This window comes from Cyprinus carpio, chromosome A3 (assembly GCF_018340385.1).
Source record: "Cyprinus carpio isolate SPL01 chromosome A3, ASM1834038v1, whole genome shotgun sequence".
NCBI classification, from domain to species: Eukaryota; Metazoa; Chordata; class Actinopteri; order Cypriniformes; family Cyprinidae; genus Cyprinus; species Cyprinus carpio.
The window spans coordinates 5,433,535-5,460,780 of record NC_056574.1 but is presented as its reverse complement, the minus strand read 5'-3'; the positions used below and the strand labels follow the sequence as shown (position 1 = coordinate 5,460,780).

The 27,246-nt window shown below is 35.3% G+C and overlaps 3 protein-coding genes across 5 annotated transcripts; 2 read left to right on the top strand and 1 right to left on the bottom strand.

Moving 5' to 3' along the window:
- The first annotated feature begins 7,895 nt into the window (after positions 1-7,895).
- On the top strand, positions 7,896-13,994 carry LOC109102833 (E3 ubiquitin-protein ligase TRIM35-like). The gene is made up of 6 exons (XM_042734461.1): positions 7,896-8,518; positions 8,667-8,762; positions 10,009-10,239; positions 10,362-10,384; positions 10,465-10,586; positions 12,724-13,994. The coding sequence occupies exons 1-6, from the start codon at positions 8,123-8,125 to the stop codon at positions 13,245-13,247; spliced, it is 1,392 nt and encodes a 463-aa protein (XP_042590395.1). The 5' UTR covers positions 7,896-8,122; the 3' UTR covers positions 13,248-13,994.
- Positions 13,995-14,506: 512 nt separating this feature from the next.
- Positions 14,507-17,343, bottom strand: LOC122138958. The gene is made up of 2 exons (XM_042734666.1): positions 17,264-17,343; positions 14,507-15,851 (listed from the first exon to the last, which is right to left on the bottom strand). The coding sequence occupies exon 2, from the start codon at positions 15,841-15,843 to the stop codon at positions 15,001-15,003; it is 843 nt and encodes a 280-aa protein (XP_042590600.1). The 5' UTR covers positions 15,844-15,851; positions 17,264-17,343; the 3' UTR covers positions 14,507-15,000.
- A 922-nt stretch (positions 17,344-18,265) lies between these two features.
- On the top strand, positions 18,266-22,083 carry LOC109083911 (thioredoxin, mitochondrial). Of its 3 annotated transcripts, none has more exons than XM_042734706.1 (4): positions 18,266-18,420; positions 19,448-19,632; positions 20,631-20,754; positions 21,495-22,083. In XM_042734706.1, the coding sequence occupies exons 2-4, from the start codon at positions 19,448-19,450 to the stop codon at positions 21,606-21,608; spliced, it is 423 nt and encodes a 140-aa protein (XP_042590640.1). In that variant the 5' UTR covers positions 18,266-18,420; the 3' UTR covers positions 21,609-22,083. The 3 variants fall into 3 exon arrangements, with proteins under 3 accessions (XP_042590640.1, XP_042590643.1, XP_042590641.1); XM_042734709.1 differs by having other exon boundaries at positions 18,300-18,420; positions 19,356-19,632; XM_042734707.1 differs by lacking the exon at positions 18,266-18,420 and adding an exon at positions 18,428-18,577.
- Positions 22,084-27,246: the final 5,163 nt, after the last annotated feature.

The window sequence follows — 27,246 nt, the reverse complement described above, 5'->3', positions numbered from 1 at the left end:
TTCATTGGCGTGATTATGTAATATTGGCAAAACATTGTACACAAAACAAGTAATAACTATAAATAAGTGCACAATATAAAAACAACAAATAACAAGCATTTGTATTAAATAAGGTGTCACGTAATGAAAAATAAAAATAAAAAAAACAAGTCTTGAGATTTGAATGTGTGTTTCAGGTCAGGCCTTGTTTTCAGTCGTTTCCTCAGGAGTGGAAAAGCTCAGCATGACAAACTCGCTGCACATGGAGGAGATGGATGGAGTGATGTGGAAAAAGGTGTGGGTGGAGGAGTGTGAGGACCAGGTCAAACAGACTACCGTCAAAAACACGTGGAAAAAGGCCGAGAGACGGAGGCCAGAGGCTGAACGTAAGAAGCAGAGGGAAAGACTGAGCAAAGGTACAAACACAGAGAGACAGAAGGAAAGGCATTCAGACTTCTGAAAGTCAATAACAGGAAAGAGAGTGTCTGAAACACTTCCACACGGCTCGTTTAGTGCCAGTCATCACAGAAACACATCAAATACAGTCAGCACCAAAATAATTTCACAAAGCTATTAATACTTACAAATACTTGGAATAAATATTATGTAAATAGATATTAAAATTTATCACATCTCTACATAAGACTTATTCTTATGCCGTATAAATGTATGTATTTTGTTATTTTAATTCTACTTACATCATTTTCTGTATGCATATTATTTTCTTTTAGGCTATTTTAATTCTACTTAATTTTTTGAGATGTTCAGTACTTTTTATTTAATTCTTCTGTAAAGTTAATTCTCTTTATTTAATGTTTCAAGATATATTTTAAATGTAGTTTTTTTTATTTATTTGTACTTATTTTATTTTTTAGAGATGTTTATTACTTAGAAAAACATCTGTGTGCTGGAGCGTTAAAGAAACAGAACAGTGACGATCTGAGGTTTATGACACATCCGTATCACAGCTCAAGATCCCTGTGAAGCCAGATATTGTTGTAATATGAAGAGGGCTCTCCTGACCGTAAAGAGCCACCGAGGAGCCTTTATTTTGGAGGTTGTGTAACACACTGCTGGACCGTCCTGCTCCACTCCAGCAGAGACAGACCAAGATAAAGAGAGAGAGGAATTTTAGTCTCTGGGTTATTTTTAACCCAGAACAGGAAGTGCTGTGTTGACTCCCCAAACACACACCTGACACACGCCGGAAACAGAGTTTTTGCGGACACAGTCACATGACCTGCGAGGCTCTGATGATTATCATCACGACTCCAATCAGGGGTCACTGACACATAATAAGGTCCCAGATGAAGCAAAAGAAAATTCTTGTGTTAAAACATCTGCCATGTTATTGCAATCTTTGTGATCCTGGTGGTAAAAGAAAGACAATTATTTAAAGACACAAAAAGTGCACATATTTATTTATTATTTTTGCTAATACTAATTATATATATATATATATATATATATATAATGTTTTAGGTAGGCTAATTATAATGGTCTATCGTTACAGGTCATAGTCCCTGCACCATCAGTAGTGACCGATCACTCACTCCCTCACTACATCGATTTACTGCGTTACACACACACACACACTTGATGGTGTCACAGAGAGCCGCCTTGTTCTGCCTCCTTCCCGTCTTTCCACCGGTAGCCCGCAAAAATCCCAGAAATCCCTGTTATTTCCGCACCTGTGTTTGTTTGGCAGGCGTAAACACATGAAACGCCTCAGTGTTCGGCGCACAGACCTCGCCTCTGTTCACACACTCACAGCGCCACCTATGGGAGGAACATTATGACACATGTATTCGAAACAAACAGCAGAAATGCATTGTATTAACAATGACTGCATTTCAATGCATTGTAGTATCAGGGATTGCATTTTTAGGGGTTGAAATTCAACATGGTTGTATATTTAAGCTGTGAATATTTCAATTCAAATATTTTCACACAAATTTTCATCATAAAAAAAAAAAAAAAAAAAAAAAAAACTCATATTCACCTTCCAGCCTTTACTTCCAATTTCAAATTTTCTTTCACAAACTGAGCAACAGATTATGCAAAATTGAACATCTACTTCTTTCATTTTTATTGACGGGAGGCAATTAACAATTAAGGTGCATTTTCGACACCTGCTGTGGAGTGTGGGCCAAATATTAGTGCTTCCTAAAATAAATAAATAAATAATCATTTAAATTCTTTCCATTATCCAATTTCTTTCAAAAAAATAAATACAGCTTTATTGATCTGCTCTTTTTAGTATATTCTTAAGCTTCAACACACTCACCCTATATTTCTTTAACTCATCTTTTAACCTTAGTATTAAACATCTGGGAACTGCAGGAATAGCAGTAGAGTGGGGATGCATGCTCTCCATCTGCTGTTAGTCGCTCACCAGCAGGTGGCGCAAGCGGGTGTTGATGAAGCCCACCAGGTAGAGCAAGTCATTCATTCACAAAAACTGATCTGGAGCTATAGGAGGTAGATATATGTGATGTGCATTTATATTCTGGCTTCATATGCTTGCCTGTACAAAATATACATCATCAATAAGGTGATGAATTTCACCTTTTAATAACTGCGTTTTACTACATTACTACTTAATGCAAACTGCGTGAAAATAACCGGCGGTCAGTGGAGCAAAGCTTCGTTTTGCCCTCCAGGTGGGCATTCCTATGAGTGTGTGACGTCACATGAAAACTATCTATACAGGGTCAGGAAGCTTTCGGATTTCTTCAAAAACATCTTAATTTGTGTTTAGAAGATGAACGAAGGTCTTACAGGTTTGGAATGTCATGATGGTGAGTATTTAATGACAGAATTTTCATTTTGGTGTGAACTATCCCTTTAAGATGAATGACGGATAACATGCTTGTGTACCATACACAAGTTTATCATGACATGAGATTTAGATTTTGACATGCATCTCTGTCTTTCATGATTCACCATTTTCTTTACAAGCCATGAAACCCAAATGAACTGAAAGGAGAGATTTCTAGGGATTTTCATCTATCCATCATATGCAGGGGGTCAATAACAGCATCTGAGATCCATGATCATACCAAGAAATGCAACAATTACTCGTTATCACGATGATATTGAGCAAAGTGTTCAAACAAATGAATGTGTAGTCATGAAGAATGGCCAGCCTGTTATCACTGATGAAATCATGATTTATTCAACTTGAAAAAATAAGGTGAAAAATGTAAATGTAAATTTTGAAATTTGTGACTGTGAAATTGTGATGATTACTTGACCTAAATTAGATGTTGATACTATCTACTGTCTATTTGCCTTACTATACTGTACTTTGTTATGGCTGTTTCATAAATGTATGTGTACCAAATTATCTGCAGTTTATTGTCAGTTATTTATTTAGTCAATAAACTGAGTTGGAATGCATATAGTGATCTGAATGCATAATTTAATTCAGATCATGTTTTAATTTTAAACTTCCACATCTGAATCCTTAGTTGCATCTGAATATCTTGGTTTGAAATTAAACAAAGACAAAGAAGTTTTCCGTTTGCCCTCTGGCTTTTCCATATGAAGCCCCATCAGTCTGAGACAGAGAGAGAGAGAGAAAGAAAGAGTTCATGGTGTATTCTTGGCTGCAGAGACACTTAAATGTTCACATTCAAACTATCATGTTCATTCTTCTGTATTTTGTTGGACAGTTCATGTGATGCTAATGCGTTGGATTTTAGCTGATTTCTTGGCTCATAAAAAGTGTACTTTTAACGTTTTAGTATGAGTTAATCCCCCATGTGGACCTGAAGAAGTTAGTGTCATCATTATTCTTCCAGATCTTCTCCAGCAGCTGCACACTGGCATCAATGGCAACGTCTGCAGCTTTATTATGTGAACCATGGCTGGAATCACTGGCATCCTTATTGATTCCATCCAGGCTTTTCATGAGGCCAGCTGTGATGTCTCCAGGACCTCAGTGGCTACATTTCCCTGTCAAGAAATAAAAATAAGCATCATGACGACTCATGCTGTACTAAATTTAGCTCATATCTGTATATTTCCTGATGCTCCATCAAATCTGAAAGTTACCTTTTGGTTTCTGTTTTATTCCGAAGTATCCTGAAGTCAGAATCTTTTCGTCAGTAATGTTCTGCAGAATGTTTCCCTCACAGTTTTTAGTTGGACACTCACAGGTTTCTTGGTTTGGCTCTGGGGGGAGAATATGCAAACGAAACGTAAAGTTTCTCGAGAGAATGCAAAAGTATTTTCCTACCATCTTCTGTTTTACAATTACTAGTATCTTTCAGGGCTCCACACACACACACACACACACACACAAACACTTACTTGCAGGGCTGGGTATGTTCTCATCTGAACTGATCAGGGCAGTACAGGGTTCAGTGTTTCCAAGCTCTATCCAGTTACTGTGGCTGTAGAAATCCTTTCATTTACCAAACCACACACGTACAAGTTTCAGTGCATTTATTCATTCTCAACTTAAAGTCACATAACAGCTACACAGATCTGCATGATCGGACTCACCTGTAAAGTATGCAAAATTGTTCCAAGCATCTTTCGCGCATCTGCCAATTTCTCTTTGATTATGAGCACTTTCCCGTCCACAAACTTCTCGCCGTGAAAATGGTATTTCGCTTCGAGGAGATGGTCAACGTCGGTCATCACATTGTAATAGGAGATCATTTTTATGCCTGTTTCAAAGTTCTTTGTAAATGCATCCCTTTTGCAGGACCCTGCCAGTATCTCGGTGTCAAGTGGTTCTGGCTGTTCAACCAAAGAAATAAAAAAGAATAAGTTATTATTATTGAATATTATTAACATTCAGTTCTGTGAATGAAATGCATGACCAACACCAAGTTTTTCAGGTAACCTAAAAATGTACTTTATGTAAATCAAATGCTTAAATGTCATAAGGATTTTCTCTGACTAAATTAACTTAACAAATTTGGTTTGCAGCAATGGCAGTAATTTTTATGGGATAAATCATGTAGAAATATCATGTTTTTTAGAAATTTGCTGCTATATCCAGCAATACCCAAACCATGTGTGTGCACTTCATACTTAATATTTGGCTGATTTATTTATTTATTATTAATTTAGTCTTGGGATACATTAATTTTTTTTAATGTTTTTTTTTTTTTTTTTTTTTTTGCACAAGATGAATATTAAATTAAATTAATTTAAATTTATGCATTTAGCAGACGCTTTTATCCGAAGTGACTTACAGTGCATTCAGGCTATCAATTTTTACCTATCATGTGCTCCCGGAGAATCGAACCCCCAACCTTGCGCATCGTAACGCAATGCTAGATCTACCACTTGAGCTACAGGAGCACATATATAAGGGGAGATCTGTTAGTGTTTAATGTTTCCCTATACAGGTGCATCTCAATAAATTAGAATGTCGTGGAAAAGTTCATTTATTTCAGTAATTCAACTCAAATTGTGAAACTTGTGTATTAAATAAATTCAGTGCACACAGACTGAAGTAGTTTAAGGTTTTGGTTCTTGTAATTGTGATGATTTTGGCTCACATTTAACAAAAACCCACCAATTCACTAGCTCAATAAATTAGAATATGGTTACATGCCAATCAGCTAATCAACTCAAAACACCTGCAAAGTTTTCCTGAGCCTTCAAAATGATCTCTCAGTTTGGTTCACTAGGCTACACAATCACGGGGAAGACTGCTGATCTGACAGTTGTCCAAAAGACAATCATTACACCCTTCACAAGGAGGATAAGCCACAAACATTCATTGCCAAAGAAGCTGGCTGTTCACAGAGTGCTGTATCCAAGCATGTTAACAGAAAGTTAAGTGGAAGGAAAAAGTGTGGAAGAAAAAGTTGCACAACCAACCGAGAGAACTGCAGCCTTATGAGGATTGTCAAGCAGAATCGATTCAAAAATTTGAGTGAACTTCACAAGGAATGGACTGAGGCTGGGGTCAAGGCATCAAGAGCCACCACACACAGACGTGTCAAGGAATTTGCTGAACCACAGACAATGTCAGAGGCGTCTTACCTGGGCTAAGGAGAAGAAGAACTGGACAGTTGCCCAGTGGTCCAAAGTCCTCTTTTCAGATGAGAGTTTAGTTAAGTTTTGTATTTCATTTGGAAACCAAGGTCCTAGAGTCTGGAGGAAGGGTGGAGAAGCTCATAGCTTAAGTTGCTTGAAGTCCAGTGTTAAGTTTCCACAGTCTGTGATGATTTGGGGTGCAGTGTCATCTGCTGGTGTTGGTCCATTGTGTTTTTTGAAATCAAAGTCACTGCACCCGTTTACCAAGAAATCTTGGAGCACTTCATCCTTCCTTCTGTTGACCAGCTTTTTGAAGATGCTGATTTCATTTTCCAGCAGGATTTGGCACCTGTCCACACTGCCAAAAGCACCAAAAGTTGGTTAAATGACCATAGTGTTGGTGTGCTTGACTGGCCAGCAAACTCACCAGACCTGAACCCCAGAGAGAATCTATGAGGTATTGTCAAGAGGAAAATGAGAAACAAGAGACCAAACAATGCTGATGACCTGAAGGCCACTTTCAAAGAAACCTGGGCTTCCATACCACCTCAGCAGTGCCACAAACTGATCACCTCCATGCCACGCTGAATTGAGGCAGGAATTAAAGCAAAAGGAGCCCCTACCAAGTATTGAGTACATGTACAGTAAATGAACATACTTTCCAGAAGGCCAACAATTCACTAAAAATTCTGAATTATTTTTATTTTTTTTATTGGTCTTATGAAGTATTCTAATTTGTTGAGATAGTGAATTGGTGGGTTTTTGTTAAATGTGAGCCAAAATCATCACAATTAAAAGAACTAAAGACTTAAACTACTTTGGTCTGTGTGCACTGAATTTATTTAATACACGAGTTTCACAATTTGAGTTGAATTACTGAAATAAATGAACTTTTCCACAACATTCTAATTTATTGAGATGCACCTGTATGTTTTATTATTTAGAAATGTATTTTCCATTTATAGTTTATATATCATTATTATTATTATTATTATTTTTTTTTTGTTATATCAAGGACGTGAACAAAGGCCAACACTGTTTGGCTTTAGTAGCCAGTTAGCTAAATGCTATTTCGTGCTTCTAAGACAAACATGTACAAACACCAACAAACTTCTATGTAATCACACCACTTTGCAAGATTTTCTTGCCTAATTTAAAAATTAATTTGTGCACAAACAAGTGCCTGTGAGGCGACCTGAGGTAAAATCTGAGGATAGTATCTATCCTTATAGTAGTTTTTTTTTTTAATTTGTCATGTAAATACAACAAACTGCACAATGTTATGAATAATTTTTGTTGGTGAAACAGAGCAAAAACTGCCAAAATTGACAATGTTGTGTTTGAAAATTGTAAATTAATGCAATTAATTTCTTGTTTATTTAATTGTCATTGTGAATATACACAAATAAAGCGTCTTGAGTCTTCTTTTTATTATCAATATTTGTGTCATTGTTTTACAGCATTATATTTGTACGGAGCCCCGCACATGGCATGCAGGAAAAAATAGTAGGCTAAATCGTGCGCACGATTTACTAATTTGTTCCCTCAATGTACTAAACCGTGCACATGATTACTATTTCGTTCACTCGATTTATAAATTGTGCGCACGATTTACTAATTCGTTCCCCTCGATTTGCTAAATTGTGTGCAAGATTTAGCAAATCGAAGGAACGCAATAGTAATCATGTGCACGTTTTAGTACATTGAGGGAACAAATTAGTAAATCGTGCGCACAATTAATTTATTTTTTCTTGCATGTCATGTGCGGGGCTCCGTATATTTGAGAGTTGCAGAGCAAGTTAATTTTTTAATGCATTTTGTTAAAATTTAACCTGAGGAAATCCTGATGTTGTTCTTTGACCTGTGTTAACACCCAGAAGTTAACAGAAACTCCACCCATACAACACTTACCAGGAAGAGACTGACTTATTTCTGTCATACAGACTCTCTTCTCTCTCAACAAAAGCAAAAAGAATCAATGGAAAAAGGAAGAGAAACTATTTAAAGAAGGATTTTTGAGAAGTGTGTTTGTGAACAGACGGCAGATCTTTGTGAATCTCATGATTAATATTTTTTTTTAAACCATTGTTCAGAAAGTGAAAGTAAAGTTTAGATCGGTGGAGCTCAAACAGGAAAAATGGATTCACTATCTGAAGATGATTTTTCTTGTCCTGTTTGTCATGAAATCTTCAAGTCTCCTGTTGTTTTATCATGTAGTCACAGCTTCTGTAAAGAGTGTCTTCAACAGTTCTGGAGAATCAAGGGAACTCAGGAGTGTCCTGTCTGCAGGAGAAGATCCTCAAGAAATCATCCTCCTCTTAATCTTGCGTTACAAAACTTGTGTGAGTCGTTCCTGAAGGAGAGAAAAGAGAGGCGTTCATCAGGGTCTGGGGAAATCTGCAATTTACATGGTAACAAACTGGAGCTCTTCTGTCTGGAGGACAAACAGCCGGTGTGTTTAGTGTGCAGAGATTCACAACAACACGACAATCACAAATTCAGACCCATCAGTGAAGTGGTTCCATCATATAAGGTAAGACAGATTTATATCAGGGGATAAAACTCATAGAAACTGAGTAACATACTAAACAAATTTCTCTATCAGTTTGCTCATACTATTATACATATGATTATATTACAGAAATCTCTGGTGTCTTATAGATTTTGTCTTTAAATTATAGGAGGAGCTTAATACAGCAATGAAGTCCTTACAAGAGAAACTAAAACACAATGAAAAAATAAAAAAAGAGTTTGAGAAAACAGTTCAACACATCAAGGTGAGGATTGATTCTTTTGACACTGATAGCTGAACTGATTTGTCTGACGTAATTTCACATATGACGAAGATCAAGCGTTGACACTGACAGCTGGTTATTCATCAATGCGCTCACCTTCCGCGGTTTCATTTTAGATAATAATGTTCGGTAGAACAATGTATCTCGCTGCTTAAAGGTAATGTAGGCGATTTCAGAGAGGCTAGCAGTAGCATATTAGCTTTGAAAGCATAAGATCCCACTCTCCCTGCATAACCATTCACCAAAGCCACGCCTCCTTCAAAACACATGAACGCACACCAGCAGACCAGAGGCTAGAGTTGCTGGAGGGTTGGATGCAACGCAGTCAGATGACCTCATGTCTCATTCACTGGTGAGAAAACATTACAGTACAAAGTGCAGAATATTACAATAATAACACCTTCCATTCTCGCTCGGTCTGCAAAAGCGAAACAGAACGCACTGATGATGTATCATGTCTGAGAGAACAGGTTGCAGAGGTAAGCAAATACATAGATTGACAAGCAGGTAGGACAGCCTATCGTAGCACTCGGACCGATGAATATGATTGGACAAACACTTTATGGTCCTATGCCTTCCACAGATGATATATAAATAGACACGGGGATAGACAAAAAGACACTGAATTGTTGAACTATGTTGGTAATGACAGAATTTGTGACCATAGTTATCTAACAATGCTTTTGGGAAACACAGCCCTGATTAATATTCATGAGCAACCTGTCAGCTGACAGACACTGAGCTGCCGACATTATGAATCTAATCTGAGGGAAGATGTGAACAAAAGAGTAATTTTTTTCTGTTCTCATATATTGTACGTTTTAATAATTTATAGCACATTCTTTAATCTGGATGCTTTTCACAGAAACATTGCGGTCAAACTTTGACCAGTAATATCTCAAGCACCACCCTCTCTACAGTCTGTTTAATATGGAAAATAAGCTATGAATTTTATTTCAGTCTGCGTATTATTTCTAATTTTCTAAGTTCTGTTAAAAATACATGATTTGACTGAAGTTTCTTAAAAGTTTAATTGTTGTGCTTACAAATTATATCACGTGTATTTTATTAATAAGCCAATTAAAACTGTTGTTATAAAAAGGACTGCTACAGTACTAGTACTTCAGAAAGTTAAAACTGTAGTTAACTAACCCACATTTACTCTTCATGCTGCTTCAGAATCAGTCGTGTCTTTGAGACGATTTAAGTGAATGTGATTTGATTTCAGTCTCAAGCTGATCAAACAGAGCATCAGATTAAACAGCAGTTTGAGAAGCTTCATCAGTTTCTCAGAGATGAAGAAGAAGCTACAATCACTGCACTGAGAGAGGAAGAGGAGCAGAAGAAGCAGATGATGAAGGAGAAGCTGGAGGAGATCAACACACACATCTCAGCTCTTTCACACACAATCAAAGACACGGAGGAGATGATGAGAGCCAGTGACGTCTGCTTTCTGAAGGTCTGATTTCAGATCATTGATTGATTGATTGAATGATTGATTGATTGGTTGATTGATTGATTGATTGATTGATTGATTGATTTGATGAGTTGTTGATGATGAACTGTGTGTTTGTTCTGCAGAAGCTTCCAGACTCAATAGAAAGGTGAGTGATCTGCTGCTGTCTCTGCTCTCTCTGCTTCTGATCCAAAGCCACTGCAGTTCTGATCCTGAATGTTCTTCCAGAGTCCAGATCTCATCACAGCCGGATCCACAGACTCCTTCTGGAGCTTTGATTCATGTGCCGTGTTACTTGGGCAACCTGCCCTTCAGAGTCTGGAAGAAGATGCAGGACATCGTCCAGAACAGTGAGTCTAGAGAAGATCTGTGCTCTTACACACACAGGTTATCATCATGACACAAATTAACTAGATTATTTCAGTTGGTAGTAAGTGAAGATCAGACTATTTTTCCTGGTATATAACAAACCATTTCATTTTTATTTATTTATTTTTGAGAATGTTTCTCATTTCTTCATCTACTCAATTCCAGAACAGACTCAATAATGTAAAAGTGAAAAGAAACTTGAGGCTTCATTTGTGATTCTTTTGACTGAACACTGAACCTCAAAGATAATATTGTACTCAATGAACTTGAATATGTGTTACTAGAGAAAATATTGACAGTCTCTGGAGTTCATGAAGAAATCTATTTGTTTGTTTATTTATTTTTATTAAAATCAGTTTACATACACTATAAAATGCAGGCTGTAATCTAAAGCACTGTAAATAATTTGTATTCCAACAAAAGAATTTTCTGTAATTTAAAAGATGAAAATTGTACTTAACTCAAAATGTAAGAATTCAAAATCTTCTAAGGAATGTTCTTAAAAATCATATTTTTTTTTTTAAAATGTATTGTTAAGATTTATCATGAAGTACTTGTTGTATTAAACAAGCAAACCTCATGAGCTACTTCAAAACCTGTCATTATATTTTCTAAGAAAATATTTTTTAAAGGGGATTTGACACAGTTTCTGTCAATCTCATGTTAATCTAGAGTACGACAAAGCGATTTACAGTGCATTCAGGCTATCAATTTTTACCTATCATATTATTATATTATTACCTATCATTTCATATATCAAATGGCTTTAAAAAAACTTTTTTTTTCTTTAATCAAAGGTTTTATTTTATTTTTTATTTTTTGAAAATCTGAAAAATGGCAATAGTTTTATGTGAGTGGGAGGTTTAGGGGTGGGGGATAGAAGATTTGTACAGAAGAAAAACCATTACGTCTATATGGAGAGTCCCATAAAACATAAGTGTGTGTGTGTGTGTGTGTGTGTGTGTGTGTTATAGAAATTAAGGCTTTTATTCAGCAAATATATATTAAATTGATCAAAACTGACACTAGAAAATAAATATTTAATATTATATTTAATTTACAAATAAATGCTGTTCTTTTGATATTTCTGTTCATCAAATAGGCCAGAAAAAAAACAGTTTTTAACACTGATAATAATAAGAACCATTATTAATAATTGAGCACCAATAATAATTGAGCAGCAAATCATCATGTATGAATGATTTCTGAAGATCATGTGACACTGAAGACTGGAGTAATGATGCTGAAAATACAGCTTTGATCACAGAAATAACTTACAGTTTACAATATATTCACATAGAGAACAACTATATAAAATTTTAATGTCATAATATCACTGTTTTTTTTGTTTTGTTTTTCTTACTTTATTTTGCATCAAATAACTGCAGCCTTAGTGAGCAGAAGAGACATCATTAAAACATTTAAAAATCATAATGTTTCCAAACTTTTGACAAGTACATTTTTTTTACACCATTCATACATATTTTGGAATTTGTTGTTATTTTTATTTTTTTTTACTTATTTATCGTAAGAATTTTTTTCTTAAGATTTTCATGAATCATGGTTTCTAGAAGAAGTGCTGCTTCATGTGTCTTGTTTTTTCCAGTGAAGAAACACAGTGATGAGGCTCTGTTCAGCTAATAATGTTTTTAACAGATGATCCTCAATTACTCACACCACAGAGATTTTAACATATTTTACAATATTACTATGACAGATTATTAATTACTAAGTCAAACACAACAGACAGTAACAAACAAACACACACAAATTAATACCCAGTTTAATGACCATGATCAGATGATGCTGAAGATTTTTTTTTTTTACAGTTTCAGTGTTTAATCTCAACAGATCTGATTGATTGATTCTTATTTAAACTTTTCCAAAATATCAGTTTCTCTTGATGGACACAGATGTTTGAATCACACATAGTGTTTGTGTCTGATGCCATTAAACACTGATAATAAAAATGAGTGTGTAACTAATAACACTGAGTGATCAGAGGAAAATATCTGATGTGTCATACAGTGTCATAATTCATAATAATCTGTGTTTGGTTCACTCTTGATCATTATATGAACATCAGAATAAAAGCAGCTGTTGATTGTGTCTCATCAGCTCCTGTGATTCTGGATCCAAACACGGCTCATCCACGTCTCCTCCTGTCTGATGATCTGACCAGTGTGAAAGACAGCGGGAACAATCAACCTCTTCCTGATAATCCTGAGAGATTTGACTGTTATCCCTGTGTTCTGGGTTCAGAGGGTTTTAACTCAGGAACACACTGCTGGGATGTGGAGGTTAAAGACAGTCTCTGCTGGCATCTTGGAGTAACTACAGCTTCAAACCAGAGGAAGGGAGGGGATTTCTTTTACTCTGATCCCTGGTGTGTGCAGTATCATGAATCTCCATATCTCTCCCTAGTCACAAAATGTGGTTTTCCTGTTAAACAGAGGCTGGACAGGGTAAGAGTTGATCTGGACTGTGAAGGAGGAACAGTGTCATTCTCTGACCCTGTAACTAAAACACATCTTCACACATTCACAACCACCTTCACTGACACTGTCTTCCCATTCCTCTGTTTTTGGTCCAACTCTCTGAAGATCTTACCGGTCAGCAGTCAGTCATCGTTACACCTGTAGGTCTGGATCTTCCTGCTTTCATCATGTTCTAATATTTAATCCATATCACATGAGTAAGAGTGCTGTTGATCTGAATATCAGTACAGCTGTGATTGAACCACAGCTGATCACATGACTGATATCAGCTCTACAGACACACTCACACTGACACACTGCTGTGAGACAACAGATCAATAAACAATAAATAATGCAATTCATTTAGTGAGATTAATCAAACTGTAATATGATTATGAGTTTATTAGATCCATCATTGTCTGCTGAGGTTAAGTTAATATCAAGTCACTTCATTTCAGTCACAGTGTATCCAGATATTTTCAGCATTCAGTCACAGAAAACATGGAAACATCAGGGAATTTGAAAACTATGATCTTCATTTCTGGATTTCTTTTATGGTAATATATCTTTATTCATTACTTTATCCCTAGATTTAGTAATCAAGCGTCACGCTGCACTGAATTAAACACATGGTGAAGGTTCAAATCAATCATGTTATTTCTCAAATCTGACTGATGAGAAATAATTATGTGTTGTGAATCCACGAAGATTTTAGGAGTCACGACTCGAGAAAAAAGCTTTCTGGAGAGAGAGAAAACAGTTTAAAGGAAAGAAATGTTAGTTTGTTTGTTTGTTTGTCAGACTTTTTGTTGTTGGTTCAAGTGTTGTAAGCAGAAACATTATGCTAAACTAAAAACCAGTGTTTAATCGTGTATCATTAAAGATCAAATCCAGTAAAGCTGTCTTTCTTCACACGCTTGTGTATGTGATGAATTTATTTTCATCAAAGTTAGCTCAGTTCAGGTCAGTTTTGGTTGAGAAAGTTCTTGTATACTAGTTTAAACGTGAATATGAATGTAGAGCAGTGTTATTTTAGTAAAGTAGTGTTTTAATTAACATTTTAAATCTATAGCTATCTCTATCTCTCTCTGTCTCTCTCTATATATTACACTTTCTGTTTTCATTTTAATTTAAAGACTTAGTCATTTTGTTTTAAATTAAAATAAGAAATGCAACTAGCTAAAACAAAAGTTATTTATAATTTTTTTTTATTTAATTTCACTTTATTCAATTTTATATTACACTTTTATTACACTTCTTAGCTAACTATAATAACTCTGACTTAGATTAGCTGTTTTTTTAAATGCTGTAATTAAATAAAATATTTATATTCCACAAATTACACTACATTTGTTTTACATTTGTGTTAACAATTTTGTGATTTCTTTCTTTCTTTCCTTTTTTCTTTCATCAACAAGTAACCCTGTCTGTCTCTGGTCTCCATTGACTTCCACAGTATTTTTATCTTCCATACCGTGGAGGTCAGTGAGGACCAACAAATCTCTGATTACATTCTTCAAAATATCTTCTTTCATGTTCAACAGAAGAAAGAAACTCATACAGGTTTTGAATCATTTGGGTGAAATGTCCCTTTAAATGGTTTGTACACAGATATAAACTGTAAAAAAATGAACGTTCATTTATTTAGATTTTTTCATCACGTGCTCATGACGCATGTTCCTCAGTGTTTCTGAAGTTTGATTGGTGAATGTCTTGCTTGTGAATCTAGACGAAGAAGAAGCTCATATATTAAGTGAGTTTTCATTTGTGTCATGATTTAATCACAACATCATTCTCAGACCATCATCTGTGTTCATTATGAGTTTTCATGACATTAGTCTTATTTTAGAATGTACAAAACATTTGACTGCTAGTGTCTATTTCCTTCATGAAGACAGAGTTGTAGTACGTGATCGTGTCAGTGGCGCTGAGCTGCTGCGTCTCCTCTCCTCTCTCTGGGAAAAGGCTGGATGTGAGGAACAGACAGAGGGAAGAACCGGATGTCTGACGGAGAGCAGGGTGACGGAGGCGGGGAGTTGTCTGGGAGGAGCAGAGGGACGTTAAGCAAGCAGTCGCTTTGAGTGATGGGCGGCAGGAAGTGTGGGCGTCGGTCTCGTTGAGTTTGCCCCGCCCCTTTACACAAAGGCCCCGCCCACTCACCACGCCCACTTGAGTTGTTTCGGAGTCTCTTGTTGTCTGTTATTTCTAAACTCTGTATCCACAGGCTGAGGTCTGACGCCTCGTTTTTTACTTGTTTATTTTTCTTTTTTCTCATCACCTTTGGTGTCTGTTCCCGCCAAACTTCTTCAAACAAATACTCTTCCTTCTCAGTCCTAATTCCTGTGTCTCGGCCATGGGTCCTCGCTGCAGCATTTAGCCGCCTGCTGTGATGCCAGCACTGAACTCTGACCGTTTGTGGCTCGTTATTTATGGATATCTCATCTTTTTGATGGTTTGCAGGTACAATTTTGGGCAGTGGCTTGTCTTGAATGCGTTTGAGTCCATGTAAGGGTGAGTTTCGGTGAGGTCTGTCCATTAAGGGGTCAGAATGATCAACAGACTGACCCGATGTGCTCGGGGTGGTGTTTAAGACTGAACGCAGGCGACGGTGGGGCGGTAAACTAGCAGACAGACCCCTCAGACCCAGCGTACGGAAGAGAGGAGCGGGCCGGAGGTCAACCCTGTGACGCTTTCCGCAGTCCTCACTAGTTTTGATGATTTCACTGGCGATGATCCCGAGTCCAGCAGGAGTTTTCTCCATGATGGAGTCTGGAGGAGGAGCAGAGATCAGTGTCTTCAACTCTAAAAGACCTCGTTCACACTGCAGATTAATACGGATGTCACTCCTGTTTAATCATTCACTGTGACAAACAGATTCTACAACACAATTCAAGCCAACAAACTCATATATTACTTGTCTGGGCCAGGGTTTTTTATTTAATTAGGGTCCAGAGATCCTCAGTGGGGCCGCAAGGAGGTGATAGGAGGTCCATAAAAATATTTAGAGAAATAGTGTATAAAAGTAATAATAAATAAATGATAAACAAGATTAATATAAACTAATAAAAAAGAAGAAGAGTGGATTAAAGAATAAATTATAAACATTAGTTTAAAACAAATTAAAAAATAAAATAAGATAAAAATATAGAGGGTTAGAGGTAGAGGATTTTCTAAATGTTTATGTAAATAAATAAATAAAATTAAGAAAAATTAAATAAACTAAAATAGAATTGAATAGAATAAATAAACATCTGATTAAAATAAATAAAATTAAAATAAACTCTAAATGTTTAAAAACTGTAGAAAATAAAATACTTAAAATTAGATCACATTGAATAAATAAATAAACATTAAATTAAGATAAACAAAAAAGAACATATAAAACAATCGATTGAGTTAAATGTGTTGATTCTGTAAATGTTTTAACAAAAAGTGGGAAAAACTAAACATTTAAAAATAAATAAGAAAAATATTAATAAAAAAGATTATTATAAATGAATTAATAATGGATTAAAAATAAACATTAGATTAAAACAAACACATAAATAAATAATAAATACATCAAAACAAACAGACACTGTGCTATCACAGTACATAATAATACATATATTAACCAAATAATAATAATAAATGTTTAGACATATTTATAATAATATTCTTTCATAGTATAAAGTGGGTCAGTATAGATGAAACTATATAGATGTCTTTATCCTACATTAGCATAATCATGTTTGGCTAAGAAAAGATTGAAAACTCTCTTAGCAACATCCATAAACTATAATATAAGAATAGATTTATTATTTCTACTTCTGATTAACAAAGCAGGAAAATAATTCTTAGATGACTTGAGTTGCAATTATAACAAATCACGGTGATATTTCAATGTTTTTTGCACATAGATCATGATGGTAATCCTTTAAAGAAACTGTACTGTAGAAACAATGCCATATAAATTTGAGAATCATACAGTTTCATGGTTTATATTAAAGTAATCATGGTCTTAGCGTGTACTTTAAGTAAAGTCAAATTATTTTGGAAGCAACATGATAAATGATGTCGAGAATAAAGCAGATCGAAACACTAAACAGAGAGACACGTCAAGAAATGAGAATGAGATAAAGAGAGAAACTGTTAAGACGTCCAGTTTAGGAAGAGAGAGTGAATGAGAAACAAACATCTACCTGATGATGAAGAGGTCAGATTTACTCACAGATCAACATGAAGAGCCACTTACAGTCTGACGCTTCATCTCTCATCAAACACACTCAGTATCTGTTGCCATGGAGTCCTGAAAGACCAATCAGCATCTTTTTTTTTTTTTTTTTTTTTTTTTTCTCTCTCAGTCTCTCTCTCTCTCAGTCTCTGTCTCTCTATCAGTCTTTCATGTGGTGCCCTTCAGAATCGTGCGTGGCTCGTCTCTTTTTTTTTTATATCTGTCTGTCCATCAATAATGAAGCAGATGGCAGGACAGAAGCTCTGACCAACACACTCAAAATCCTTCATGATTCCTGCCTGACGTCAGCAAACAGAGACAAACAGAGGAAAAAAAATAATCAGATGACTGACTACTAGATTTGCATTTTATTATTTATTAAAATATTGTTTTATTATATTTTTATTTCATTATTTTACTTTAATTTCATTATTTTTCTAATTTATTTTATTTCATCAGGAAACAGAGTAGAGGAATTCAAGATTTACTTTATTTTATTTTTATTATGATTTTATTTTATTATATTCATATTTTTTTCTATTTTTTTATAATTATTTTAATTTCTTATTTATTTAATTATTATTTTTATTTAATTAGGAAACAGATTAGAGGGAAAATAATATTTTATTTCCATCACAATTACATTTTTATACAATTTTTATTTAATTTACAATATTAGAATCAATGCCCACTACATTTTTTTTTATTTTGTATTACTTTATTGTATTTTCAACACTAGAGTCAGTGCTCACTGCTTTTTTTAATTTTATTTTATTTTATTTTATTTTATTTTATTTTATTTTATTTTATTTTATTTTATTTTATTTCCAAAATTACAATCAGAGCCAACTACATTTTATTTTATTTTATTTTATTTTATTTTATTTTATTTTATTTTATTTTATTTTATTTTATTTTATTTTATTTTATTTTATTTTATTTTATTTTATTTTATTTTATTTTATTTTATTTTATTCAGCACTACGCCGCAGGTGCTGTAGTGCTTCACGGTGTAGTTGCAGTTCGTCTCCGCGCCGCGGCGTGTCGCTGTGTCGCAGGAGCTGCTGCGCCTCGGAGGGGAAGTGCGTCAGTGGTCCGTGTGACCGGAGGACCCCAGAGCTCACGGTAAGAGTTTATTCTGTGTCTTATAACTATCATAAACATATGAAACGACACTGAAGCTGAAGCAATCCGCTGCGACGCCTTACATACGCGTTCATAAACGCGCCAGAATTACCATAAACACACGAGGAAGACATCATCAGCTGGAAGTCACGTGGAGGTGAAAAACCACAGATTTACACACAACCGCTGATTAAACATTAAACACGAGTATAAACCTCAACACACTCCGTCCCGTCTGTCCCACTGGAAACTGTGTCTCAATAACGTTTGAATAATGTTTGCTTGTTTTTTATTTGTATTATTTTTGTGCGAAACACGCTGAATTTCAGCTCAGTGTGAAGTAAAGCGCACAGAAGAGTAGTGTGTAATATTTACTAGCGCCACAGAAAATGTGTTGTACTTTTAAACATAATATATTTTTGAAAAGTAAATGTATGACTATTGTGAAAGAATTAGCAGAAAATGGTGTTTTAATATTTTTAATAGTATATATTGAAATGTTTTTGTTATATACAAAATGAACATTTATAATATTATTTTAAAATGTATAAATATATAAAAAAGTAATGTAATATAATAATAATAATAATAAAATGGCCTGTATGATGATTATAAAAGATAAATAGCATGAAATTATGTTTATATAGTATAAAATAAAAAAGATTATACATCTAAAAGTGATTTAAACACAATTATTTTACAACGGTCCTTAATGCAGGTTTAGTTATTTATTTATTATTATTATTTGTACTTTTACAAATACTTTCGTCACAGCACAGGACCTTTGTATAAATTGAATTGTAATTTTTATTTTTGAGTGAAGTGTTTTGTTAATATTATGGACAGTGGAAACATATTGATGGAGTAAATGTTATGAAATGAGAGTAATTGCATGATATTATGCTCATGTCAGGCATACGTCTGATTTATTGTAGATAAACTGCATCAGTTACACAGAAACAGGCAGAACCTGATTAAAATGACTGAGACTGGTGTGATGTGGTGATGATGCTGGTGTGTGTGTCAGATGGCCTTCAGGCTGCTGGTGAGGAGGGTTAGTGGCGTCTCGTGCTTCTCTCGTCTGAACACGTCCCAGCCGCTCCTCCCGCTGTCCTCCTGCAGGAGCGCCTCGTTTACGGTGCAGGACCACCAGGACTTCACCGACAGAGTCCTCAACAGCCGGCTGCCCGTCCTCATCGACTTCCACGCGCAGTACGTACAAGAAATCAGATTCATCTACAGCCGGCGTGATCAAAACTCAGTCTACAGCATGCCTTCTGTCTCTGATTCAGAGTTTAGAGGTTTTTCATCAAGTCAAAGCTCGTTTAGTCTAATTGCAGGACTGTCCTTCTTCAGCTGGAGCTGCACGCAGCGCTCTGTTGGGGCCCTAGACGAGATTTTAGATTTCAGACCCCCCACTAAAAAAAAATAAAACAATCAGAAAATGCAAATTTTTCCAACTTTACTGTGATATAACATGACATGAATACTGATAAGTGTTAACGTAAGTAGTAAACAAACTGTGCTGATAAATAAGTGGAGATGTTGAAGCACCTTGTAGGTGTTTTATGAGTGAATGTGTTCAAATATTGAAGAGACATGAGCTATACTCCCAAACAGAGACACAGTGACAACTACTTAAACACACAACAAAGACAACAACATAAAGGCTACATTTTGTAATTTATTTGTAGATATTAGCATACCTATACTTTTCATTTCAATTTTGTGCATTCGTAAACTTAAATTAGTTCATTTAATGAAGCCTAGATTACAGTCCTAGTCATGGTGTTTTTCAAGAGACATGTAGACACTTTATGGTTGATTTTAATCAGTCCGATGATCGATCAGTAATAAATTAACTTATACTTAACTTAAAAATGTTAACTTATTTAGCTTAATATATGGGTGTAGGAGCGCACGGTGGTCACGAGAGGGCGCACTTCCGACCAAAAACACTTGTATTTGTAAATGAATAATAATTGTTCAAGACTCAAGATTGAAAAATGTATTTAATGAATACTACTGAATAGCATGTGCACAGGAGGGTTGCACCACAGTATACTGAGCGTGTGTTTGAAGTAGCAGGTGAAGCGGGTGTTGTGTGTTATGTGCAGCAGTGTGAGTGTACTCCTCTGTGCTTCTGCTGTGGGTCATGTTCATTGTAAACCGGTGAAATCAGCTGATTCTGCCGTGTGTTTGTGCTGCAGGTGGTGTGGTCCGTGTAAAATCCTCGGCCCGCGGCTGGAGAAGGCCATCGCCAAACAGGAGGGTCGAGTCTCCATGGCCAAAGTGGACATCGATGAACACACAGACCTCGCCATCGAGTACGGGGTACGACACAGGGCTGTGGACTACAGCCGCTAAAACAGATCTCTGAATACCACAGAAACACCTGAACCAAACAGAAATGACAAGTGCTGTACTGGCAGTTAACTGGATTAAATTAACCGGAATTTATTTGTGTTTTTGCACTAAAAGTAGTGTAAATAAATAAAAACTGAAACTAAAAATAAATAAATTAATAAAACCTAAATGGTAACATTTAAAAACACCAAAAACTAATACAAATGACAAAAACACACATCAAAATTGCAGTCAATTAAACTAAAATGGAAATGAAATAGAAAATATACAAATTAACAAAATGTATATTATATAACCATATTTTATATATATATATATATATGTATGTATGTATTTGCTTCAATAACTTCTGCTGATCTCATGAAAACTACATTTTCACAACACGTTTAAGGAAAAAATTAAAAAGTATTTAAAACTTATTTCAGCTCATTTAGTTGAACTAGTATTAAAATAAGTACAACTAAAACTGAAATAAAAGCAAATAAAATAATTAATGTATATAGACATACAGTTTTATTGACATGAATAAAAATGACATGCACACACAAATCAGTTCAGGTTATTAATAAAAATAGCATCTCTGATACTAAAGTAACGCTCTTCAGCAGATTATTGACTGTCAGTTACTCATCTGTGGTTCTGGGACGCCGAATCTCAACGGATCCTCTGTTTATTATGGGATGCTGATTGTTCCTGATGTGCTGTAGGTGTCGGCGGTTCCCACGGTGATCGCCATGCGCGGCGGTGATGTCATCGACCAGTTCGTGGGCATCAAAGAAGAAGACCAGCTGGATTCTTTTGTGCAGAAGCTGATTGGATAGTGAAGCTGTCAATCACTGCCCCCCTTTAGCCCCGCCCACCATTACATTTAATTACAGACACAGACGTCTTCGCTTCTCCATCTCTCCTGCTTTCCTTAACTGTGTGTGTCGATATGTGTTTTTAGAGGGTCTGTGGCAGTGCATCGTGATTTACCGCGGTAAAAATGTTGTAAAGTGTGCTCGGACGTCCTGTAGCTGCTGTACTTTGCTTTGGAGGAGAACTGAAGGATGGTACGGCTGACGCAGATCCTCATCCGGGCCACATGAGAGCGCTTCCTCTCTACTGTTTTACACCTGAATGCCTACTAATGTGAAAGTGTGTGATGCTCTCTCTCTTTTTTTGGATCTGACTGTGAATTTGGTGCAGGGTGCGTGGGATTGATGATGCTTTTGTTTAGACTGTAAATTATATAAATTGTAATATAAACAACTAGTCAAGATGAAGTTATGAATAAAGCAACTGTACTGTATTTAACTGTTGACTGGTGTTCAATATTCTGGTATTCTTGTATTAAATACAAATTTGGGGGGTCCTAAAAAACTATGTTTATTTAGTAGGAATGCATTAAATGCATCAAAAGAAACGGTAAAGATATTTATAATGTAACACAATATTTCTGTTTCAAATAAATGCTGTTCTTTGGAATCTTCTGTTCATCAAAGAATCCTGAAAAATAAAATACATCCCAGTTTCCACAATAATATTAGGCAGCAACAAATTTTAAACACCGATAATAATAATATACTATTTTGCAGCAAATCAGAGTTATTATAGTTAACGAAAACCATAAAAAAAATTTTTTTCTATACTTGAAATAATAAATTTTATTTTGACTAGTTGCCGGGAAAATCCATTTAGTTTAACTGCAAGAAAAATTAAACATGTAGTTAACAAAAATAAATAAATTAAAACTAATTAAAATTATAGACTTATATATATATATAAAAAAAATAGAACTATCGAAAACTAAATTACTGAAACTTTTACTAAAATTAAAATGAAAACAGAAAATGTAAAAATAAAAAACAATTTGAACTATTAATAAAAACTAGGATGGTTAATAATGAAAACTGCAGTAAATCAGCATCTTAGAATGATTTCTGAAGATCACGTGACCCTGAAGACTGGAGTAATGATGCTGAAAATATAGCTTTGATCACAGAAATACATTACATTTTACAATATATGCACAGAAATCAATTATATTAAATTGTAATATTTCACAACTATTGTTTTTACTTTAAACTTCCTGTAAGTTCGTCCAGCGTGTGGCGCACCTGAGTGTGTTTACAGTTTTTCCAGCGGACCGGTTTCAGCAGTTTTTGTCTTTGCAGCAGGGGTGTGAGGCTGTGCAGAGGTGGATCTTGTCTGAGTTCAGCCCGAGGCTCTTTTGAGCTGAAGGATTAGTAACCTAATGACCGCTGTGGCGCTCATTCACGACCCGTCTGTCAGCAGACACGAGAGAAAGCTGCGTGTCTCAAACAGGTTGTGTTCAGCCACGAAAACTATTTTCATATCGCAGTGCAGTGATGCAATTCAGCAGGTGTGTTTAATATCAGTCTGTCAGCGGCTGCAGGTATATTAATATCATCATATGATCTCTCGAGATGAAGGACCTCCTGCTGTTTGACATCAACTTTCAGGACTCAGATTTCACCCAGACCCAGATTTACTAAAGGAAAACCACAAAACGAGTTATAAACTGTCAACTTCAAAAAGAAAAAAAGCAACATAACCTCAAGCAACATGTGCACCTATAATTACAGCAGATGTTTTACAAGTGACTGATGTTATAGGGCTATTAAATGATTCTTTTTTTTTTTTTTTTTTTTTTTTTTTTTAGCAAAATATGCATGTACAAATATTTAAGTTTTTATAAACATAACAATAGTGCAAACAGCACCGTTCCAGCAAAAGCACACATTACACAAGTACAATCAATTTTGCATAATGTATCATTCCCACGTTAACCAAAAAAGGAAGGAACAAAACAAAAAGAAAAGGAGAAAAACAGGTATCAATCATGTTACATGAAAGATCATATTTCTTCAAAAAATAAGTTTTTTTTTTTTATTATTAACCTGTTAACTGTCACCATCCCGTATACGGGACGCGTAAATTTACAATTATATCCTAATCTAATCATGACAAACTATATATCATTGGAAAGGTCTAAGACTCCTAAATAGATATTTTACCACTGTTTTTTGTTAAAAATTATGTAGGAAAAGTAATTTATGACAAGAGTGCACCCTCAAAAATCTACATCATAACAGGAGTTCTGACCTAAAATTATGTAGGAAAAGTAATTAAAAAACTTTGTCTTTGTCTTTTTTGTTGCCTTTTTCTCTATCACACTTTAGAAATAATCAGAAATTATTTTAGAAATTAACAGAAATTAAATTATATTATTAAATTATTATATTATAATTATTCATTTTTTTAAACATTTTTTAAGAGGAGATTTTGTTTTAATGTGAATGTTGTATATATATATGTTACAAAATGTTTTCGTTCATGAATTATAAAAATGTAAGTTTGGATCATGCACTTTACACGTCCATGTTTAAAAACAGTTAAGGGGTTAATAGTGATTTGATTGAATGTACTTCACAGAAGAATAGGTATTTTTCTTCAAGAACTGTTTGTTTGTGAAGATAAAATCTCCCAGCCACGGCTTTTTTAGGGCTCTTGAAAGTGACTTGTGTTTCTCTGCCATGATGTCATCACGTCCGTCTTGCTCACATCTGCGCCGCATGATGTCATCCAGCAGAACTCCAGCCACCAATCACAGCCCTCCATGACCTGACCGCACATGACGTCATCGCCTCACATCAGCCAGAAGCGCTTCCTCTCGAAAGAGACGGTTATTGCTGTATCCCTCATATTACTGTTGGCTTCTATATTTATATTTTAGAATCAGGTTTTATTTTGCCATCTCATTTTAACTTTAGATTTTTTTTCTTTGTCTTTTTTGGCTATAAAGTATGTCTATAAAGTTTTTATTATTTTAGTGCTTAAAGTGAAACCAAATGAAAATGTGAAATAGCTAAAATAACAGATAATATGTTATCTAATGGTTTAGTTTTAAACACAGAAAGCTAAATTTGTTTACATGTGCAAAACATAATTTCTTGTTTTTATTCTTTGACTTTGGGGTGACAAAAGACAACCCTGCTGGAAACAAAAACAGCTAAGACCAGCCTAAGCTGGCTGGCTGGATTTAGCTGGTCTCCCAGTCTGAGAGGCTAAGGAAGTGACCAAAACCCCTCTAAAACCAGCCTGCGGACCAGTTATGACCAGGCTGGATGACCAGCTTAGGCTGGGTTTAGCTGGTTTTTGATTAAAAAGTCAAGTCTTCTTCTTAACCTGATGGTTTTGTCCCAGCAGAAAGCACTGTCGGCTGTATTAAGTCTGGGTGACTGCTGAAAGGCCCATTGTTGAGTTACTGAGACCTGCGACAAAACAACCGAGCAGAAGGTGAAAGAATGACGGAAGAGAAACTGTACACCTCTTCCGCTTTCAAACAGTAGACCACACCTCCACCCTCCCTCCCTCCCTCTCTCTCTCTCTCTCTCTCTCTCTCTCTCTCTCTCTCTCTCTCTCTCTCTCTCTCTCTCTCTCTCTCTCTCTCTCTCTGTCTCTCTCTCTCAGTCTCTCTCTCCAGTCGTCTGTGACCATATAAGGCAAAAACAGTGAGACTCTGATCAAGCGCCGCTGCAGAATTCCTGCGCTCTCGTTTCTTTCACACTCCGTCACTTTTCTCATGCTCCTTGACTTTAAAGCAAAAACGTGCTTATTTGCGTTGTTCTCGCTAGGCTACACCTCAGATGCTAATGATAAGGCTTTGTGTGTTTATTTAGCTATAGTTAGTGGAAGACGGTTGTCCCCAGATGTTCGTCTGAGGCTAACAGACTCCAGCTGGTCTTTGATATGTGCTATTGTAGTACACTTGTAGTTTCAAATCTGGGCAACTAGTCTTAAAGTGTGCACACTAGTGAGAAAGCAGCAGTAAATAACAGCCAATCAGATAGAGCGCTGCAGTGACAATGTTTTTGTAGGCCAACTTGGGTGTTAGCACGTTTTTTTTTTCTCAAATAAGTTATTTTGTTTGGTTAAGAGAAATCAGGAGTGAGGTGCAGAGACAGAGGCACTTATTCATTTCACATTTGGTGTGCAAGCGCCTTTCCAGTTGACAAAAATATAATTTGGGGTTTTTCTTATTGAGAAAAAAAAACAAATAAGCAAGCCCAACCTAGCTGGAAAGTAATGCAGTTACTTACCTTTTTTATGGATTAATGCATTATTGCAATGCATTACTTTTAAAAGTAACTTCCAACACTGCTAGATGAGTTGACCTGTTTTAAGTGATGACCTTTAATGACAACCTCTGTAGTCCCACTTATAGACACATGTTGGCACCTTTTTCAAGGCAAGTAAAAGCTTTATCTGGTGGGCGTAAAAATATCTTGAGCTGATGTTAACCACAAACATTATTTCAGGCATTAAACCAAAAACCCATTCAGAAAAGTGGAAACGCTGCTGTTGACCTCAGGACAATGAAAGCAGAAACGCTAAAAATGCACTTACATTTAATTCTTTTTTTGGTGATTTTGAGGTTTGTTTTATTGAAGGTGTTTTACATGTGAGGACACAGGAAGCATTCAAAAACAACAAAAGAGCAATGATATATAAGTGTTATAACAAGTCTCAGTTAACCTAAACGCAGTACACGTAGCAAGGGCTTTTAAATAATATAATAAATAAAAAGAAAACAGATAGAATAGAAAAAGAATAGAGCAAGCTAGTGTTAGAGGTCTTTTTTTATAATTGTATAATAAATGAAAAGAAAATAGATAGAATACAAAAAGATTAAAAAGGTAGTTAATTTTTTTTTTTTTTTTTTTTTATATAATTAGAATAGTGAGTGAAAAAGTTAGAGGGGTCAAATAAAGATGGAAGAGATGTGTTATAGCCGATTCTTGAAGATGGCTAAGGACTCAGCTGCTCGGATTGAGTTGGGCAGGTCATTCCACCAGGAGGGAACATTTAATTTAAAAGTCCGTAAAAGTGACTTTGTGCTTCTTTGGGGTGGCACAATTAAGCGATGTTCACTTGCAGAACGCAAGCTTCTAGAGGGAACATAAGTCTGAAGTAATGAATTTAGGTAAAGGGGTGCAGAGCCAGTGGTGGTTTTGTATGCAAACATCAATGCCTTGAATTTTATGCGAGCAGCTATTGGTAGCCAGTGCAAATTGATAAATAGATACACTTCTTATTTTAAATTAATTTATTTAGTAATGCAAACATGTACAATTTAAATCCATAAATACATTTTTTTCCAATTCATTATTATTATGTTTGCCATTTTGTGCAAATCAGTGAAAAATGAAATACCTTCCTCCATATAATTTGATGATAAAACATCCATGCAAATGATCTACAAATAAATTAAAGTCTACGTTTTCATACATTTTATTTAGGGTTTGGTCTGTGGTGATTATAATTAACTTTATACATTATATACATATATTATATGCTTATATAAAAGTAATTTGACTAAGTGTGAGCGTCTGAAACACTAAATACCACTAATCCAGCCGGTGTTTACAGTAAATATCAGTATTTGCATATGCA

Bases quoted from the DNA above. Each gene is read 5' to 3' on its own strand.
- LOC109102833 (XM_042734461.1), top strand. From the start codon at position 8,123: ATGGATTCACTATCTGAAGATGATTTTTCTTGTCCTGTTTGTCATGAA. The intron at 8,763-10,008 runs GTGAGGATTGAT...ATTTGATTTCAG, and splicing joins AAACAGTTCAACACATCAAG to TCTCAAGCTGATCAAACAGA. The intron at 10,587-12,723 runs GTGAGTCTAGAG...GTGTCTCATCAG, and splicing joins GCAGGACATCGTCCAGAACA to CTCCTGTGATTCTGGATCCA.
- LOC122138958 (XM_042734666.1), bottom strand. From the start codon at position 15,843: ATGGAGAAAACTCCTGCTGGACTCGGGATCATCGCCAGTGAAATCATC.
- LOC109083911 (XM_042734706.1), top strand. From the start codon at position 19,448: ATGGCCTTCAGGCTGCTGGTGAGGAGGGTTAGTGGCGTCTCGTGCTTC. The intron at 19,633-20,630 runs GTACGTACAAGA...TTTGTGCTGCAG, and splicing joins CTCATCGACTTCCACGCGCA to GTGGTGTGGTCCGTGTAAAA. The intron at 20,755-21,494 runs GTACGACACAGG...GATGTGCTGTAG, and splicing joins ACCTCGCCATCGAGTACGGG to GTGTCGGCGGTTCCCACGGT.